Source organism: Lucilia sericata, unplaced genomic scaffold (genome assembly GCF_015586225.1).
Source record: "Lucilia sericata isolate MDLA Ls3-8-SP2 unplaced genomic scaffold, ASM1558622v1 Contig000080F_arrow, whole genome shotgun sequence".
Classification (NCBI taxonomy): domain Eukaryota; kingdom Metazoa; phylum Arthropoda; class Insecta; order Diptera; family Calliphoridae; genus Lucilia; species Lucilia sericata.
The window spans coordinates 124,856-146,578 of record NW_023994113.1 but is presented as its reverse complement, the minus strand read 5'-3'; the positions used below and the strand labels follow the sequence as shown (position 1 = coordinate 146,578).

General features: G+C 29.7%; 1 protein-coding gene across 4 annotated transcripts in view; it reads right to left on the bottom strand.

The window, feature by feature from the left end:
* Nucleotides 1–14,305: 14,305 nt before the first annotated feature.
* Nucleotides 14,306–21,723, bottom strand: part of LOC119599539 (sodium-dependent neutral amino acid transporter B(0)AT3) — a 63,098-nt gene continuing 55,680 nt past the window's right edge. For 2 of the 4 annotated variants that reach the window (XM_037949320.1, XM_037949321.1), the window contains one exon: nt 14,857–15,440. In XM_037949320.1, coding sequence (XP_037805248.1) covers nt 15,249–15,440 — 192 coding nt within the window. In that variant the 3' untranslated portion in view covers nt 14,857–15,248. Of the gene's footprint in view, nt 15,441–19,083; nt 20,638–21,723 lie in introns of all 4 variants that reach the window. The other 2 variants (XR_005231078.1, XM_037949322.1) reach the window with 2 other exon arrangements.

Here is a 21,723-nt window from a genome sequence, read left to right as displayed (position 1 = left end):
TGTTTTTATTATCGTTGTATATTATTATTACATATTGATAACAATGTTTGAGTGTGTATTCCGTAATTGGATTTACATAGTGGCGACCCCATAAGTTGTTTTCGTATTTGTTGTTTTTTTTTTTTTTTTTTTTCTACAACTCCATACTCAGCTGTTTTGAGTCCCTTACATTGTTGTAATTAGTATGTTAGTTTTATTATGATGTATGTTGATGAGGTGCAGCAACAAACAACTGCACTGTCTGAAACTTAATCAATGAACTAGACAATAGAGGCAGTTAATACTTAGACTAGTTCATAAACTAGTCCACAGTATAGGTAATAAACTAGTCCAAAGGCTGGTCAATAGTCTTGTCTATATGCTATAGTTAACAGCCTAGTCCATAGAATATTCAATAGACTAGTAGGACGCCCTGGTCTTGGCACTATTCTACAATAGCGTACCAATTTTGAATTGAACTGTAAACACTGTCTTTTTAGACGACGTGATCTCTATTTACACAGGCGGCTCAAAAGCTGTTACTGACTCGGGAATTTTCTCCATGTCTTGTTCCTGAAAATGAACGAATTCAGATCTCGAAGGAAATAGATTAATAGTACATAATAAATATATAAAAAATGTTATGATTACACCCTATACTAATATCCTTAGTTCGTAGGGGAACCTATTACCTAGCCATTTCAGTCTGAGACCTTGTATTCTAGGATAGTGACAGAAGAGTACATCAACCCTCTCTAGTTTCTCAATATTCTCACATAATCTACAGGAGTCCATTATGGTATTATCCCTCCTACTGACAAAACCCCTAATTCGTTATTAAAATGAATGTAAGTCATTAGACTTCTTCTTTCTTGTCGCGTTTGCTTTCGCATCAAGTCTTGTCTATAAGGCTTTAGATACTATACAATCCATTATATTATTCCATGACTAATTAATAATGTCGCGCAATCTTTCGGATATCAACATATAATAGTGTCAAATGGGTGGTTTTATCCTCCTGTCCCTTCCAACACAGTTTCATAATAACACTTACAGCATTAATACATTCAAAGTGCAACATGACTGTCAATATAAATTGTTACAACAGATCACAGATCGATGTGTTCCCATATTAGTCCGCCCCTCTCCAGATCGCTAAGACTCATAAAGTCTTAGTTTGTCGAATATTAATATTGTGAGTATCTATGTTTTCTGAAGATATATGTATGTAAATGTCTTTTAAATGACTTTAGTGCTAAAGAAGATAAGTCAGAAATCGTTCGAATTTGAAAATCTTGTTTTATCGGCCTTGGTATAACTATAACCACTTTATTAGATATCTACTACTAAGGCATTTCTTAAACATTTTTATCAGAGAGAAAGGAATAATACGTCCTCGGGTAAGTGGGCCCTCGGGCATGTTTCCTTGATGATAGACCGCACCTTGATGTATTGCAATCCGGGGGGAGAAAGGTGCTATCAGTACCTCTAGTCTGCCGGAACTATAAACTGGTGTTTACAATTCACTGCCTGGCCTAGTCCTTGAATGAATTGAAAAGAGGTCTAACCAGAGCACCACATAATCTGGTACTACGGGTGTCCAGTTGCCCACAGGACTTGTCCTAGCTGGTCAGTTGGTTGAGGTTCCTTCGGGATCTACGTAGTGGCTGTGGTTAAAACCTAAATCGCAGGAAGGGGGTGCTTGGTTAAAAGACTGATACACGGTGAAATATAATTTTCAAGATACATTTCTGTTATCGCTCCCAGATGCTAGGAGCGGTACAAACTACACAGCATGACTGTGGATTAATAAAATGATGGATTTGAGCTGATAATGCAAAGATTGGGTATACGAAGTGGAGTTTTTCTGGTACTTTTTGATGTTTACTTTGATTCGATAGAGCGAATGGAGTAATTGATGGATTTGACGGATGGTGTGATTGGTGGCTTATGATGTGCTAAATAATGGTTTAGCAAGACGGATGCGGAGTTGTGGTGCAAGGTCGTCACTGTCCTTTCTTTAATTTATCGGCGATTTTCCATCATGGTTGAGTGTGTTAGAGCTTACTCTAAAACATGCTCAACTTATCACAGTGGGTCTTTGTGGCCACTGAAATAAGTCTTGTCTATTAAAATGATCCGTGTTTCAGACTACCAATTACGTCCTCTAGGTGTCGAATCAACAGAGCCATCTCAGTAGTGTGGTTGAGCGGCATATAAGGTTTTACGTTTGTCGAGGTTAGATTGAGCTTGGTCATGACACCTGGTCTTATTCAACGGGACTACTATGGTAAGATATTAGATAGCTCGGATACTTGAGCAAAGTGCGCGTATAATGGACCGGCATCCATATACGTTAAGGTTTCACAGCTATACTAAGTACATGAGTTGAATTTACCGTAAGACCTTGGGGTCTTTCGATAGAATCCCTCGGAATCTCAATAATATTGTCAATGGATTCATTTTGTCTCTTTAAGTTCTGTTTTTGATGTTCCAGTCAATTCATGTCCTGTAAGCTTAGCCTTGTTAAACATACTACTAAAAGCCGACCTAAGTTCCTTCGTTGTTCAGGAATGTTACCGGGCAGCATAAATTGTAAATTTTCTTTAGATTTGTGAACTTTGTGAGGATTATTCGACTTGGGACTGTGGGAATGGCACCTTACAAACCCCAACGAGATTGTCATAACGATTAATTATAAATTTTCAACTGATTTTAATTTTAATTATTAATGTAAAATCATAAATAAACAAACCTGATAAGCCCATATAATAGCCCCATATAATCCACATATATTTGGATTTCGAAGTGCATTAAATTCATAAAATTACTCAAAGATTTTAAATAACAGTCAAAATATAAACATTAAACCATTGATAAACGTATTTTTTAAAATTTGTTGCATTCAAAATTACGGGCGCAAAGTTCATTTATTAGTATACGAGGGTTGCTAAAAAATTTGATAATTTTTACTTACATTGTAACAATACACAAATATTCAAAATATATCATAGAAAGTAAGTACTTAGTATACAGTTTTGAAATACATATATTTCGAACAAAATGGGAGATGTACTGAAAACTGATAAAACGTGATCCAAAATCTAGTTTAATGAAGGAAGATCTTGCGAACTTCTAATAAATAATTAGATTACCACATTGAAGCATTCCATTTATGATTATAAAACCAAGCGGTTAATTTTTCTATTTGTTTATAAATAAATATACAACTCTCGTGTAGACTTCGGTTATCAGAGCAAAACTTTTGCAAAAAATAAATGCAAAATAATTTAACAATTGTTTCCATTAATAAACTTATACCTAATTTGCCTAATCATTTCTGATAAGGTTATCTAATGGATTTGTTTTATTTTTTGCAATTCATACCAATAAACATATCAAACCATGTTCAAATATTTATATGTACATTAGGGTTATATATTTAATACAATTTTGGAAAATTCCATATTATATCACTTTTTCTCGAGCGTTAAAAAAGTTTCTGCTACAAATTAGTTAATGTTTCGATATTTAGTCCAAACAAAATTTTAAATTTATTAAATATCGTTGTCTTACCAACGATATTTATGATATTATAGGTTTTAGAAAGTAGGGCCTAATTTTGGTTATCACCCTAATGTACTATGTATATGCACCTTTGAAAGTAGTTCACTGAGATATTTTAAGACATGTGACATTAATTAGATTTTTGTTTATTTTGATTGAAGTTTCTTTCTAAATATATGTCATGGTTTTTATTATTTCCAAACTAATAAATTTTATTTATATACTACCTTTACCCGGTGTGCTTCACAACCCCCATCATATATAAATAAAATAAACCCATACTTTAGTAAATCTTTAAAATTTTTCTTATAAATAGTTAAGTTATTGTACATTCTCAGTGTATCCAAAATATCTGGAATTTCGACCAAATCCCGACAATGCCAGAGATAGTACTCCAGAGTTTCATTGCCCTCTCTACATGCTCTACATTCGTCTGAATCCACACGTCGTAATTCTGTGTTTCCACTCAGAAAACGTACTTATTATGTATACTAACCTCAGGCTTGATAGGGTTCTCGTTCTGTTATCGTTGGGTTACTCCATAGGATATTTGTTGTTCTACCCACCTTTTTATTATTCCAATAGGCCTTATGGGTTTATTTCACCCATATTTTTAAATCAGCCCCTGTTGAGTCTAATGTTTTGCGTTCTTCAGTTTAACTACATCGAGCTCCGCTACCTTTATATTCGTTCTTTCGTAGCCGACTACTACCAAGTGGCCTGGTATCCATATAATGTAAACCTTTCCTCTTGGAGAGTATTCGGTTAGAGCTGTTTTACAATACAATACCAATACGGTCTTAGATTTAACTTTATCATCTGATTCCCCCCGGCGGTATGTAACCTTGAGGAAAGGTCCCATTTTGGTATTATTGCAGTTGCTACCAGCACCTCTAGTCTGGCGGGATTATAAACTGGTGATGATTAAATGTATCCTTGGCCTTTCCTTGGAATGATTTGACAGGAGGTTGAACTATAGAACCACATAATCTGGTACCACGGGAACCGATAGCCCGCAGGATAGAGTTTCGAACTATGTCTTGTCCCTTTATTGGAGAGGTCTCGTCAGGGTCGACGTGGTGGCTGTGGTTTAAACTAAACTTCCCGGGAAGAGAATGTCGGTTAAAAGACTGATGCGGTAATGACTATAATTCGAGGTAAGTTCGATGCGGTTGCCTAAGTCAACAGATACCCGACAGAGGAGTGACTATGGGACTAAATTTTTTAAATGAGTATACCTAGAGTGAGTGTATCGGATGTTGTTCTCTACGAGTGTATCGAATGAATGAGAAGTGTACTGCACAGAAAAAAATTACGACAAATCAATTGTCATATTAATTACAAATTCGTAAATACAATTAATTTTTTAATTAAAAAGGCACCAACAACCAATATTGTAAATACAAAAAATATATTTGTTATTTAAATTTGTTAACTTTTTACAACATTTTTTAACAACCAATTTGTGAAATAGAATAACATATTTGTTAACAAACAAAAAAATTTTTTTAACAATCATGTTTAAAAATTATTTTGTTGGTAATTAAATTTGTTTTCTTAGTAATATATTTGTAGTAATTTTTTTATTAAAAATGCAATTCATATGTGGTTTTCATTATTTATTAAGAAAAATACACTTTTAATACACTATTAATACTTTCTTAAGTTAATGCTAGAGAATATAAATGTACGTATAGGCAGGGCATTGAAAACAGCCAAAGGTATCCATAAAAATTGTGAGATTTTATTTTTGGAAAAGTTTTGCCCATGGACACATCACTTGAGTGAATTTGATACTTTTAGCGGATGGCATGTTGCTGGTGTTCCATTAAGCTGGTAGATAGGTCGAAAATGTTTACCAGAACCTTAGTGGTGATGGATGAAAGGTATCTTATACAAGTGGTAGCATTGAATTTTCCTTCCTTGTACCAGATTTACCACAGTGCGTTCTCTGTGAGTAAGATCAAAGTCCTCGGCTTATTTGATTTATACCGAATACATCTTTAGGTTCTGTTGCATCTAGACGATCTGCCAAGTCGTAAGCGGAAGTAAAGTTAAGCAGCAGGGCAGCAATGTTCAGAGTTTAGATAGATGGAGTATTTGAGCAATGTGCTTGTATATGGACCGTCAGAACCATGTACAGAAATTGTCACCGGCGTGTAAAATACACAAAGGAGCTGTGGTAAGTCGTCTAGTCAGTTCACCCTGTAGTTGAAAAGGCCAACACGGCAGGTGTTCACGTAAAGCACTTCGACATCTTTATTATCTGATAGCACCCTAAGCCCAGTGGACGCCATATTTATTATAATCCAATTTACGTATTCCGTTCCCCCCGGGGTCATGTTACCTTGGTGAAATCTCCATCTAGGTGTTATTGCAACATCCCTGGGAAAAGAGGTGCTATTAATACCTCTAGTCTGCCGGCACTATAAACTGGTGACAATCAAATGTGTCCTCGTCCTTTCCTTTGAATGATCCCATTCTGCCTGTCATGCTATGGCAAATGATTACATAGCTCGAGTACTTCAGCAATGCGCTTGTACATGGACCGGCTCAGCCATGTACAAAAATTGCCGCCTGAGCTCTTCATAGAAGGATTCAGGTGCGCGTGGTAGACCGTCTCAAGTCTATGCAGTGGATGAAAAAGACCACCAGAAATAAGCCGTCAAGGCAGGTGTTCACGTTAAGCTCTTAGACATCTTACGTATTCCGTTATTGCTCGGATTTTTGTTTGGAAGCTAATGTTGTGTTTAGGTACACGATAGTATATTTCTGTTTCTGGAACTTCAATATAGCACCCCAGGCCCACTTTGTCCCCCCTAACACTTTATCATACAATCGTTGCTCTATGAATTCAGGTAAAAGTTTTAAATGTATTTCAAGGATTTCAGTGAACAGATAGTGGAGAGAGGAAGCCTCCTAGATAAGTTCTCCTATTTGATCACCCATTAGGCTTATTCTTTAACCATAATTGTAGATTAATCTGGTCTAAGTCTTTGTACCGCCTATAAAATAACTTATGTCAATTTTACGTTACGTAGTTTCTAAATTCTATTAAAGGGTGTGAGGCGGTATCAATGGATTTACCATTATTATAGACCTTTTGAGTGAGGACTAAGTGTTTTGGGTTCAAATACGAATACCAATGATTCTTTCCAAGTTTTGTTTGCTAGAGTTTTTAGTCGTTCTTGTGTTTGACTCATTTCTGGATTTGTTCGTCAAATGTTATCTTCTTTTACCTCGCTTTGGGATTCAATATATATCGATAGTAGGGATGCCAATCCCGATCCCGAAAATCCCGGGATTTTTCGGGATTGGCAAATCCCGAATCCCGGGATTTGGAAAATAAATCCCGGGATTTTTTCGAGATTAGGATATTCCGAAACCCGGGATTTTTCAAAATAAATCCCGGGATTTGTTTCAAAAACTGTTTTTATTTTCTTTTTTTAAGCCATAATTTTCATTAATTTGAAAATTACGATCTTATTTTATTTTCGACTCATGCAAAACAAAATTCCGCAGAGCTAATTTTATACATATTTGAATCTTTTATTATTTAAAGTGGTATGATTCCATACACATAGCACATATACATTTATTTATTCACTTCGTTTTTATACCCTACACCACTTTAGTGGGGAGGGTATATTGGGTTTGTGCTAATGTTTGTTACGCACAATAATATTGGTTCTATACCCACAAATCGGCTAAGAATCATTTTCCGAGTCGATTTAGCTATGTCCGTCCGTCTGTCCGTCCGTCCGTGTAAACCTTGTAATCAAACTACAGCAATTTTGAAGATAATTCAATGAAATTTTGCATGATCTTCTATTGTACTAGAGACAGATCCTATTGAAAATGGGTAACATCGGTCCAATATTTGAACTAGCCCCCATACAACTGAACCCCCCGAATAGGGCTTTTAAGTTCATAATTATGTTCAATATACTCGTATCTCGAAAAAAAGCTGCAAAGCCAAGTTCTATATTAGCCTTCATGACCCTGATGTATTTTTTGATGATACTTCCTCATTTGACCCTAGCTCCTATACAAAGCCCCCTTCGAAATATGACTTAGTTAGTTAGTTAGTTAGTTAGTTTGAAAGGAGGATGTATATACATCAAATCCGAAGAAATACACCTAGGCCTCTATCGGGCCTGTTGTGCGCTCCTTAACCAGTGCCTCAGGTGGGAATCGAACCCACCACCTCCGGTCTACCAGACTAGAACACTAACCACTAACCTACCGGAGGCCACAAAATAATATGACTTAAATGTACACAATTTTATTCAACAAAAAATAGCTAAAGTATATCTGAGGCATGGTACAATTCAACTTAAATGCTTTATTATGAACAATAAATCACATTTTATTTTTATAACTGGAGTAGGGTATTATATGGTAGGCTTCGCCCAACTATAACTTCTTACTTGTTAACACATCGAAATGTTGGTAGTAGACCGACCCAAAAAGTATACACATTCTGTGTCTGTAAGCTGAAAACACGAGTTAGAAGACTCATTCTATTTCTGCTGCAAATTTGGACCAAAATTGACACAAGAAAACCTAATTGGACCTCCTCTGAAAATCACATTGATGCTGATATTAATATCAATACATTACAATATTTTGATGGTGGGTATTTAATTTCGGCACAGTCGAATACAAACTTTATTTTTCAATACTAGAGGATTTTACATTTCTAACTTTCTACAAATCTGAGTGATACCGGTAAAGGTAAATTACCTTGTTCTGAATGCACATAAAATTTTAAATTAATACTACGAATATAATAACATGTTCCAAAACTAATATGTATTTTGTGTAAAATTCCAAATATTTTTCAAAGAATAGGTTCTAAATTGATGTACGAATAATTGAATTGGTATCTGTTATCAAAGAATAAACAAGAAGTGAAACGCTGTCATTTTTTTACAACAATAACATTACGCTCTTCTCACAGACGAGTACTGTGTAAATCCAACACATATGTAAAAATTTTATTCTCTCTCCAAACTTCAAAACTTTTTCGCGAAAATTTGAGGATAATAGCACTTTGAAATATTTTTTATCACTTAACATTATATTTTATATTTTTTTTGCACAATTTAAACACATTTAATAGCCCGAAAATAATATATTTTTTACAAACGAAAAAAAAAAATATTTTTTATTTTTTGACATTGAATTTTTGTTGGTTGAAATTAAAACTAAAAAAAAAACAATGTTGTAAATTTTCGTATGGTAAACGAAAAAGATATTTCAAATAAATAATTTATTTTTTCAATATTATAGAATAATAAACAAATAGACGTGTTTATAAAATGTTTATAGATAAAATATGTGCAAAATATCTTAAGAAACCTTTCAAAGTATAAATTGAAATGTAATAATTTTTTTTCAATATTTTTCAATACTATTTTTTGCAACTATGTTGACTTGAGAATTCTACTAATACATTCTTAGAGTTAGGTACCGGATGACAGTAGACTTAGGTACTTTTGACAACAGTTTCATTTCTTATTTATTCTTTGTCTGTTATAATTATTAGTTCACATGGAACAGTATGAGGTTTTAAAAAGTGCTTATGTCTAATTTCGGAACTTGATATTTATTTTTATTTAGGAAGTAAGTATGTATTTAAAAAGTTTCAGAAATTATGCAATTCTGAAAGTTTTTATTTAAAAATTGGAATTAATTGGATTGTTTTAATTTAAATATATCTTCAGTCTGCTAAATTTCCACAAAATTAAACAATTTTCTTTACAAATGTCATGATTTAAAGATTTTCATATATAAAATAATTAGATTCATGTAATCCCGAAATCCTGAAAAATCTTGCAATTTTGTAAAAGCCAGTCCCGTTTGGCATCCCTAATCGATAGTTTAAAAGAGAATATTCATTCAAAATTTTCCAGTTGAGGATCAAATGAGAAGGGTTAGTAGTGAAGACAGTGTTGTTGTTGTAATAGTTTCGCTATTGTTAGAAGCGAAAAACTTAAGGTTGATACAATGGTGACTGAGTTAATTAACAATCATTGGTCGATTTGGGAACCGGCTCGTACCGGAGCGTAAATCGAATTATAGTATGAACGTATTTGTTTTGTCATCATTTTCGGTATTTTATAGAAGTTTTAAGACTCTTATAAGGTTCTATACAAAGTTTAAAGTACGAGATTCTATAGGACACAGAGTATACTCTTAGATATCAACACTTTGTTCTGATTTTGTCATTATTTCTAAGAATTTTAATATTTAAATCTGTTTTTTATATACCTACCACTTCATTTAATAAAAAAACATGTTTAATTTTTTTGTTTGTTTTCAACTTAACCAACTATTTAATTTTTATTTGTTTATTAAACGTTTCTGTTATTTACTTTTTTTGCTTTCAAACAATAATTTTAATGTTTAATGTTAAAAATACAATTATGTTTTATAATTATTATAATTTATGTGCATGATTGAATACGTGTACATTTGTAGCTATGAATGTATGTATGTATTTATGTATTGGTTAGGTGAGTTTATTGAATTTATATGCAAGTATGAGAAATGTATGTAAGTATTCTAGATAATGTATAAATTAATTTTTATGTAAAACAAACAAACATTTCCAATATGATACGGAGTATTTGTGGTTTGAAATAAAATAGTTGATCCTAAAGTTAGGCAATGGAATTTAAACATAAAATTAATAAACAGTGAATAACAAATGTTTTCAACTCTTTGAAGAAAAATGTTATGATTTGTTTTAATTTGAAACAAAAGCTTTAACTAAATAATATATTTGAACAATATTTAATAATAATAATAATAATAATAAATGTACAATATCATTTATATAATAATTAAAATAAACATTAAATTGTAGACATTTTTCTTTTAGCCTCAACTAATTTTTAACTTAATAACTAGATTATTTATTTTATAATATTTTTATTTTTTTCATAAAACAGCATTATGACCTGTTTCAAAGTGAATTTTGTTAATTTGTTTTCATCTTGTTTTTTTACTTAAAAAGGTACAATTTATCTCTGCATTTTATATGGCATTTTGATTTTTTTTATATGTATGTATGTTTGTATCAGAAAATAAATTGAAATTAAATTTAAAAACATAAAACTTAAGTAGTATAAAATTTGTTTATAAAAAATTTTTAGTTTTATTTTTCTTTGTTTTCGAAATTGTAAATAAAAATTTAGTTTTCTTTTATTTTGAGTTTTCACGTTTATCTCTTAAAAAAATTATGTATTCACTTATTGTCTTAGACGAATCTTTAAAAGTTTTTCATCAATGTTCAAAGTTTTCTATTTTATATCTTTCATTGTGGCAAACAAAATTATTGTTCAAGTTAATTAAATCATAAAACAAATGGATAATAATAAGTTTATAGCTTTTATTTACTTAAAAACTATTTTCTTTATATTAAAACCACTATAAACTATTCACAGCAGTTTATTTTTTTTTGTCTTACGAAACTTGTTTTAAATTAAAAATATTTTTTATTACTTTTTATTTAAATTATAAATTCTATATATCAACAGAGTTATATTTGGTTTTGTTTGAAAAGTATGATTATTAAATAAAAATTATTATTTTTATAATATTTTAAGCAAGAATTTTTGTGCGTATTAAAGAAACCATTATTTATTTTGCAAATTTTCATAAAATAAAGCGCAAATACTAAACCAAGCAACATTTGGAAAATTATTAAGTCACTAATCGAAGAATTGGAATTCTGTCGACTATTTTGGAAGTTTAAAAACTAATCAGTAGAAACCTTAAGAAAAGACTCGAAAAATTCCATGCCAATGCATTGAAATACTAACAGAATTATAGGAAAAGCCGTTTTAAAAAGACTTTTATAGGAAGAATAGCGGGTGGTACACTATTTTCAGAAGAAAATCGTATATATGACTATTTTCTTTTTAATCAGTATCGAATATGAGCGATATTTTTACAAAGTGCTAATTTTGTAAGGATATCAAACACTTGTAATTCGGATCTGAGTTGGGGAACAACTCTCGTTTCATCGCCATTATATTTTATGGGCGGTAAGGCTTGTGTTTGTTGCCTAGGTTTCGACAGAGTTACGTCTCACTCGCACTAATATAATATATTACTTCGTGTAACTATTTACAAGTTATGCGATTTCGCTTTACCTCGGAGTGAAGTTATGTGTTTAAATGGTGGAGATAATATTATACTCACGATATAACCTCGAGACCATTTAAACTCAAATTTATACCATTAACCCCCATTATCTCAATGTCTGGTTATATTTTATCGTGAGGTTAAATTGACAATTTTCATACAAAAAATATTTTAACCGATAACCGGGGCAAAATAGTATTTTCGTTGAGAGCAAATAATACTTTTCATAAAACAATTTTCGGTGCTCCAACTTCCTATATGAAGGTATAGATCGTTTGGTGGGGTTTCTCTGAATCAACTTGTGATAAACCCGAAAAAAAAAACATTGTCAGACTTTATTTTGAAATAAAAACCCATATATCTTCGAAGCGAGCCCGATAGCAGTCTCGTTATAATCAAGGCAAAAATATTTCCTTGTGAAATTTATTTATTAACACTAATTTTTCTATTATAGTATTTAAGTAAAATTTTATAGATATTTAGAAATTTAGTTTTTGACAACAAATATATAGGTTCTTGATGAGTTTGCACCAGAACTGTTGGATAATAGGCCAGACACATCGCTCAAGAACTTTATCGGTCAAGTGCTGCCGGAGTTAGAGGGGGTAAAAGTTGAATATTTTGGTCATACAGGGTTTTTTAAATGAGTGTAACTTTTCACCTATTGGTCCTAGAAAAAATTGTCCAAAGGAGTTTAGATAGATATTACTTTACTCTTTACTATATTTTTTTTTTAATTTAATTTTTTTCGTATTTTTTTAATTTTAAAAATATGTAGGTATATTGAAGATCCTTTTTTTATAGAATTGGTGTCTCTGACTCCAGGGAACATTTTTAAAAAGATCTGTATTAGCTATTTTTGAGTTACAGTAGGGTCTAGATATATGAAACTATATAATTAAAAATATTTTTTTAACAAAGTTTCTATCGTTTTTATTCGGATTTGGTGTCTCTGAAACTAACTATGCAGTTTAAAATTGTCTACCATAAATATGTGTCTTTTGGCAAGCTATATATCGAGGGACTATATTCAATAGTCTCTATCTAAAATAATACAAGTTTTCAGGAGAGCAAAAAAACTGTTTATTTTGCTAGTTCCTGAAGACTTTTAATTTTTTTTCTTCTACAATATATTTTTACGACCATATTGTAAATCGTTATATAAAAAGAATTTAAAATTTTGCATTATTTGCAAAATTATTCACAAATTTATATCGGATAGAGCTTTTTTTTTCTACGAAAATTTTTTTACAACCTTCAGATAGAGAGTTTTTCATAGAAATATACATTTTTTATTTGATTTAAAATCAATAAAAATTATATTATATGCAATTTAATGAAGTAATAGAAACCAAGTTGTTGAAAAAGCAACAGATTATAAGGTTTTGGTACAAAATCAATGTTATACTATATGATTAAACACGACAATAAAATTAATTAAATTAGTAGCATAATGAGCGATATCTCGAAAACTATTAAGCGGATTTTAAATATTTGTATTCAGCATGTCCACATTAGTAAAGAAATTGTAACAGAAAATTATCCAAAATAATAGAGTTTGAAGCAATTCTTGTATAAGATAAGATAAAGAGTTTTGCATTCAGAATTTTTCTTTTTTTAAGATAGTGATATTTAAAAATTGCTATAAAATTGCCAAAAAATATTTTTTTCTTTGAAATATATGTCACTGATGCGGGATAGTTTGCTGGTTATCATCAAAATCTTATTTTCATGAAAATGACAGATAGAGACTATTGAATATAGTCCCTCGACATGTAGTATTGTAAAATAATAGAAATATTTACATATTTGAGACCCAAGTTTAAAGGACTAAAGGAGAGTCCAATGAATATAAAATATACATTTAGTAAAAACTTATTCCAATTTTTATATAAGTTTTGAAGTGTGGGCTTCTAGGTGGTAAAATAATTCAGATACACGTAATTCAGTTAAGTACTAATATATTAAAAATTTTTTAAGGAAAATATTTTCCAGCATATGTTCAATTTCTCCATTTTAGAAACCCTTTTGTATTGGAGTAGAGCAACTACCGAAAGAACATTTTTTATTTAAATTCAGAAGATATCGATTTTTTATTATTTGGATTTATTCTGATTTGGAACCACCGTGCTACAATTTAAATTTCTAAAGATTTTGTAGAAACCCATTTTTGGGTAATATGTTTTTTTTCGAAAAAAAGCCTGTTATGCATTTTAAGGAAACCTTTTGTAAAATGTTATAGTCCAGATAATGGAAAACATAAATCCGAAGTTTTAGTAAAATTGAATAGTTATCTATATTAATCTGAATTATTGACATGTTTTTAAAAGTTACTTTCAATTAGTAAATCCTAAAAATTTAATTAAAAATTATATTTGTTTTCCTAATTTCCACAAAATTCGACTTACACATAAAAGTTGAGTGAAAATTTTGCAGGTCACTGTTAGAAATGCGCCCTAACGTATGTTATAATTTCAATAAAGCATCATTATTATTACAAATACAAGTGCATAATACTTAAAAGGTTAACCTAAAAATATCAATCATTGAAAATAAAAATAATAATAATTAAATAAAAAAATATCTAAAATACATTTGAATGTGGAGTTGTTCATTATTTAAATTTTTATTTATTTTATAGTTTTAGGGAACATAAATTCTAAAGCGGCAAGCATTTAATTACAAAACAAATAATTATAAATTTGTCATTTGTTTACATAAAATAATTATTAAAAAAACATTTGTAAATAAGTTTATGTATATAATAAAATATATATAATACTAATTATTATTTGTTTTTAATAAATTTATAGGATAAATAAACTCTAAGGAGAAAATAAAATTAAAAACTTTAGAGTTGAACTCTGTTTGGAAATGCGTGTTCTAAATTTCAAACTATTAAAGCAAAGTTAAATATTTATACAGTTTTGTAGTTTTGGGTGATATTTTCAATATTTTTGGATTTTCATTTCAACTGACAAAACTTATTGTAACTAGAAAATTATTTGGTTTGGGTTTATTTATATTTATATTATATTTAAAAAGTAAAATTATAAATAAATCAATTTAGTTTTAGAACTAAAATAACTAAATAACTTAATTCAAATATTCTTTCATAATCATATACTGTTTTAATTGTTGATTTCATTTTAAATTTTAATCATTAATCTTAATAACTACTTACTTAGAACTAAAAACTACATAATTCTTTAATTTACAAATACTTTTTTTATTTATTCTCAAGATTTTTGTTCCTCAATATCGAACTCTTTTTTTTCAATTTTTCAAACATTTTTTTAATATAAATTGTTTTTTTTATTTTAATATTTTTTGTTCTTAAAAATTTACAAATATAAATTAGTTCTATTTATTTTATGTTTTTGTTCTATTTGCAAATTATTTTGAGTTTTATTTATATTTTTTTTTGGTATTTTCATTTTATTTAATTTTTTAACTTTAACTTACTTTTATGTAGTTAATAAAAAAACCAAAAAATTGTTTATGTATATTTCTACTTAAACTGTTGTTTATAATTAATGAGAGGTCTACAGATCGAATACTTCCATTTTAAACGGTTTTTTGCTAGTTGGCACATCTAGATGATTCCCGGAGACACGCATCATTGCTGAACGCATCGTAACAGGTTTATCATCGTCGTCATCATCATCGGATGCATCACTGTGCGTTTTAACATGCCCTCCTAATGCGGGACCACTGAAATCATTCTCATCGTCATCCTGTAAACATGTTATTAAAACATAATTATTTTTAATTAATTTATTTTTTAATAATTAAAAGTTTTTACTGGTCATGCTTAATTGAAATTAACAAAAATTAAAAACAATTTTTAAAAAATATGTAATAATTTTTAGCAATAAATACAATTATTAAAATTAATATAATTATATACACGTATTCAAAATTTTTATCAGTATGTTTTGTAATTATAGGTCAGACTAAAATATCCCTCAATATTTAAGTCTATTTTTGTGCACTGATGAAAAGTGATGTTTTCAAAAATCAGCAGCAAATAATTTAGAACATTTTTCTTTATATATACATAAGTATTTCAAATTTGTTTTCTTTAATTTTGAAATCTGAAATTCTCAAAACCCCAAAATCTGCAATCTTTTTCTGGTTTAAATAATTTTTGACAAATCATATGTATTTATACCCTACACCACTATAGTGGGGAAGGTATTATACGTTTGTGCTAATGTTTGCAACGCAAAAATTTTGGAAGTACCGATCGGCTCAGAATCACTTTCTGAGTCTATTAAGACATGTCCGTCCGTCTGTCCGGCTGGCTGGGTGGCTGTCCATGTAAACCTTGTGCGCAAGCAACAGGCCACAATTTTGAAGATATTTTGGTTGAAATTGGTCCATTATTTTACCTAGCCCCCATACAACTTGATTTTCCGATTTGGGGTTTTTAACTCAAATATACTACCGTCTCTCCAAAAATTGGCACAACTAAGCTTTATATATTTATATAGACGTAAATGACCATGCCGATTTTTATAATAATCGGTCGTCGTTTGAACCTAGCCCCCATACAAACCACCCTCTAAAAACAGTCCAAAAATTAAGTATAACCATTAGTATAGCGATAAAATTCAGCATTACAAACCTTTATATAAAAATATATCTCTCCTACCAATTTGTTGAAAATCGGCCCTTATTTGACCCTAACTTCCATATAAAGCCTCTTTTAGAAATAAATTTGCTTAAATACATCGGAATTAAGGAAAAATTCCACAAAAAAGTTTCTTTATAAAAAATAAAAAATTTTTAAAATATGCTCATGATGTATACTTTCCTACTTGTTTTTTTAATATTGGTCTATTTGGAACGATATTTTTTAGTCAAACGTAAGGAGTTTGCAGAATTTGAAATAATTTAAAGGTCAAGTTTTCCAGATATCTTATCATGAAGGTTCAACGAAACTTGTTTTAGGCCATATTTAAGACTCTATACCTGCGTGAAGCTACATTTATTTATAAAAATCTGTTATGTCATACAAAAGTCCAATCTATCGGTTTTATAATAAAGGTTTAACCGCTGTTATATATTCTTCCTTTTCGAGATATCTTAACCTAAAGCTTTTTTCAAACTTTATTAAAAGTTTTTTAAAACTTTTATAAAAGTATACTATGGTCTCTGGTTTAAATTTGTTGGCCTGTGTTATTATAGGTTATTTGAGCTAGTTGTCCATGTGTTAACTTCTCCAGGGACACCTTTGTAATGTGCAGAGAGTGGGTCAGCATATTAGTACACTTCAACCGAATAACTTAAGGTCCTATTCAAATATTTTGGGTCACAATTTTATACTTCGGATATATAACTCGGATAAGACCGATAAGTCGTGCAGGTTTGGTCAGTGACAGAGAAAGTGAGTGATGTCGTCTTTGTCTTGACAGCTTCTGTATACAAAAGGCCAGTGGCCAGCAACCATTGTATGTTTCGTACATGAGCAAGATTACAATCGTAGTATGTTGTATATCGGTCACATGGCCTTATTTGACCACCTTTTTTGTACATGCTCTTGAAATCTGTCGGTATTTTCCCTTGCTACTGAAGTGCCAATTTTTGCAAGTCATGGACTGTGTTTGATGTCGTATAAATACCATTGATAGCCTCTATATACATACATATATGCTCGATGGAACCTAAATAAATCCCGTTTAATAAAATAAGGAACTACTGTCGAATGTTATCCGGTATTTTTTTCTACAGTATTGAGTATAGTCGTATAGACAGATTGAGTTTTTGACCCATGGCCAGTTCATCCTGATAAAGAAAGCCTTCAATGAAGTGGTACATAAAGCAGTGGTATATAAATTAATTCGACAAGAGGACGTCATTGTTGGTGCAGGGAGCGATTTCAATTGAGAATTATCTCGATCGAGAGCATTGAAAGATGCAAGACTTTCGACTGATTCAGATACCGAAGGTCTTATAAAAATATGATGCTGGTATTATATAATCCATTTGCTGTCCTGCTCAGTATAAAACCTAGGAAAGTACAAAGATCGATGATTTGACCTTGGGTCGAACAACAGAACCTATCTTACCTGGTACCACCAAATTCGAGGGAAGAGATGGTTTGAAAGATTGGTTTAAAGATTGATGCACTGTGAAATATATTTCAGGATAAGTTCGCTGTTGTTGCCGAAAAAAGACGAAAAAGGAAATAGATATCCTTCAAAGGAATGACTGTGTGGTTACGAGTTGGGATTGAGTTCATGGAAATTCCCTACCATGACAGGTTATGTTTAGGGTTTAGTCTGTTTATACCAGACCTACAACAGTGTGTTCTCTGTGAGTAAGAACTCTACCTGGTTGTATGCGGAAAAGATATCGACAGTAATGCAATGGGGCAGTAAGGATCAGAGATTAGATAACTAAAATACTCAAGCAAAGTACTTGTACATAGACCGGCAGAACCATATTGTTTTCAAGGCACACAAGATGAGCTTGAGATGATTCATTTTGTACATGAGAGTTGTATTCCATTTTAGGTCGGATGTAGGTGGTATAGATAGTAAGGAGGTCAGAGAGAGTGAAGTATGTCTTATACCTTTTGAGAAAACCGAGACACTTGAATGCTTCTTTCGACACTTGAAATATGTGTTTGGTCCAGCGAACATCACACTGTATTCTCATGCCCAGAATATCAAGAGCTTCTGATTCCTTAATATTTACACCACCCATAAACATAGATGAAGTAACATGATTTGTCGTGCGTTTGTTTTTTTTCAAGTTTATAGACTACCAAACGGTTGAACCGAAATTTTCACAGTGTATTTCTGTATAAGGCACTTTTTTTTGAAATTTCAAATGGGCGTGGAGCCATGCCCATATTAAGAAAATATTAAATCAGTTTATCTGAGATAATATAACAGTTAGAGTCTTAAAATTTTCTCGGAGACATTTTAGTGGTAATATGATTATTTAGAACAAAAAGTAAGCGGACTAGCCGCTGGGGGCGTGGTATCTCCCATATAAGTTAAATGAAAAAAATCGTTTATCTTGGATACTATTACAGTTAGAATCTTAAAATTTTGCACGAAGAACTTTAACATACATGTTAACATTTTGGGTAATAAAATGGCGGACTACCAATGAGGGGAGCAGCATCTCCCATATGAATTAAATACAAAATTTCGTATATCTGTGAAACTTATAGAACTAGATTCTTCAAATTTTACATGAAGAACTTTAATAAATTAAAATTTAACAAAAATTAAAATAGACATCATATATATAAATATGATAATATAAATAATATATTAGTATATTTGATATAATAAAATCATAAACATTTAAAACAATAAGTATTAGTTTATAAATTATATATATATTTATTAAGTTAATTACCTTTTTAGATCATAACGCATATTGTTAAACCAATTGAACCCAATCTTAATACATACATATGTATTTATGTAGGCATGAAGCTGTTGCATATGTATGTCAGTATGTTTGTATCTATGTAATACTCTATCTATGAAGTAATTAATATGTTTGGAATGTATAAATTTTGCTGTTAAGGTGATTTCTTTACAATTGTTGGATTTGTACAAACAAACACTTAAACAATAATAAAATATTTTAATATAAATTACAATGTTAATAACATTAATTAATGTTGACTTATAAATGTACAACAGTACGTATTAGTAATAAAAAAATTTTATTTAAAGAAAATAAATTACAAATTAAACAAGATAACTAATATGAATGAGCTGTTGTTAGTATTGTTGCTATTGTTATTATTCAATCATTCATTAATTAATGTTTAATACTAGAGTTAGTAAAATGTTTATTGTTTTTGTTTTTTTAATAGACTAAATAAAATATTTGCAAAATTTTGTTATACAAATAAATTTGTTAAAATCTTGAGCTTTCAGCAGGGGGGTTTTTTTAAGAATATTATTTTGTTTTTATATAGTTTCTAGTCTAAATATTTATTACTTTTTTTATAATATCAATCATAATAATAATAATTAATTTCGTTTTAATTTAACTTTAAAACTACATACTCGTTCATATTTGTTTAATGCATTTTCAGTTAATTTCTGTTCTGTTTTTGAAATATTTACTTTTAGTAAAAATCGTTTTCTTTTTAATCGTAGTCCTCAATTCGTAGTAAATAATTAATTAATTAATTTGTTGTTGTTGTTAAATGTTGTAAATAATTGCTGTTTGCTAAAATATTTTCTAGTTGTAAAATAGTTTTTAGTTTTCGTTTGTAAGTAGTTGTTGGTTTTTTACATAATATAAGTTTATAATTATATAATATTTATCTCTTGATTAAAGTTGTTAATTGTTGTTATTAAATATTTTAATAAATCATTAAGAAGGCGCTCTTCTCTCATACTCTTCATCTAATTAATACATATAATTACATATGTATTTAATTTGAAGTTTTCAATTTGTTTAATTGCTTTAATATAAATTTTATATTTTTTTATTTAAATTTTTTAATCAATTTCTATTCATATAAATTTAGTTGATGTTAATTTAAAAAGCACTTTTTATTTCTCTAAGAATTAATTTTTCTCAGTGTATATATTAAAATCAAATGAGCGAGCGTTTGTTTGTTTGTGTGTGTGTTTGCGGGTGTTAAAGATGAGATTACTTTTTTTTAAATTCAAAAATTTTGTAACGTATATATGATTTATGTGTTGTTCAATTAGGAGGTAACCGTTATTGTTAAATTTGCTTTTAATTATGTAAACATTTAAGATCCTTTCTTTCTTTGTTGTATTTTATTTTAGCAAAATTAATATCATCCATTTATGCTGTTGGTTTGTTTTGATGTGGTGTAGACGTTTTTATTTTTTTAAGCGTTTGTATAGTGTTTTTTTCGTCGTTTATTTAAATTTATTTTTTTTATATATTATAATTATATTTTTCTTTACTTTAGTTCTGTACAAAAAGAATTTAGTTGGGAAGTGGAATAAAAAAAAAAGAAAAAGTACAAAGAAATACCATAAATTTACGGTTAATTAGTAAATACTTTTTTAATTATTACAATACGATTTTCAATATAACCACTAATAAATCCGTAGTAGTAAAAGGTTGCTATCATCAAAATCTACAAACAGTTATTGCTTTCTGAATTATAGACAACTTAGCTCTATTAAAACCTTAAACATATAAACGTATAATCCAGGGGAACTTTTTAATACTGTGGATAAGGTAGACAACATACTTATTAGCCCTCAAATACCATAAAGTTATTTAATCTAAAAGATTTTGTCACATTTAAGAAACGAAATAGCTGCTCTGGTTAAGCTTCATGAGAAGGGTCTTTGCATGGTGTTTCAGTTGCTGGTATACATATATGTATGTCACAGACCCAGCTGGCTTCACGCCAGTTACACAACTTATCCTGTCAGTCTAATTTGAAAGACTTTATTGGTGGTTTCTAGTTCTATCGCACTAATGACTCGGACGATTTAAACTTTAACGCTTGTATTTATAAAAAAATCTTATTTTGCTTTTAATGCACTCAATAGTTAAAGCACACTTTAGCCTTAAAAACCATTAATAAAATTGTGATATTCATAAACAAATAATAAACGTATATTAACTATTGTGCTGATTTATGTTTAAGTTGGCAGCACTGTACAATATGGCTGTCATTTTATGTGTTAGTGTTGCGTACAATTAGGATAAAATATTCGTAGATTCGGTTTTCTTAATTTCATATTTTTGTTTATAATAGATTTTTGACAATAAAAACAAACTTTTAAGAAAAATAAATATATATATGGCTTTAATAAATGTCTATTTAGTTCAGATGTATAAATATAACATATAATTTCTAATTATTATTAAAAGTATCCGAATAACGGATATTTTGCGACAAAATATACATCACTATGACACATTTTCTTATTTTTACTTATTTTCCTTGTAATTTTTGATAAATTTTTGCAAATATTGATAAATTTCTTTGATATTTGACTAATTTTAATGCCGGCAAATATATTTTGCATTAGTATAACA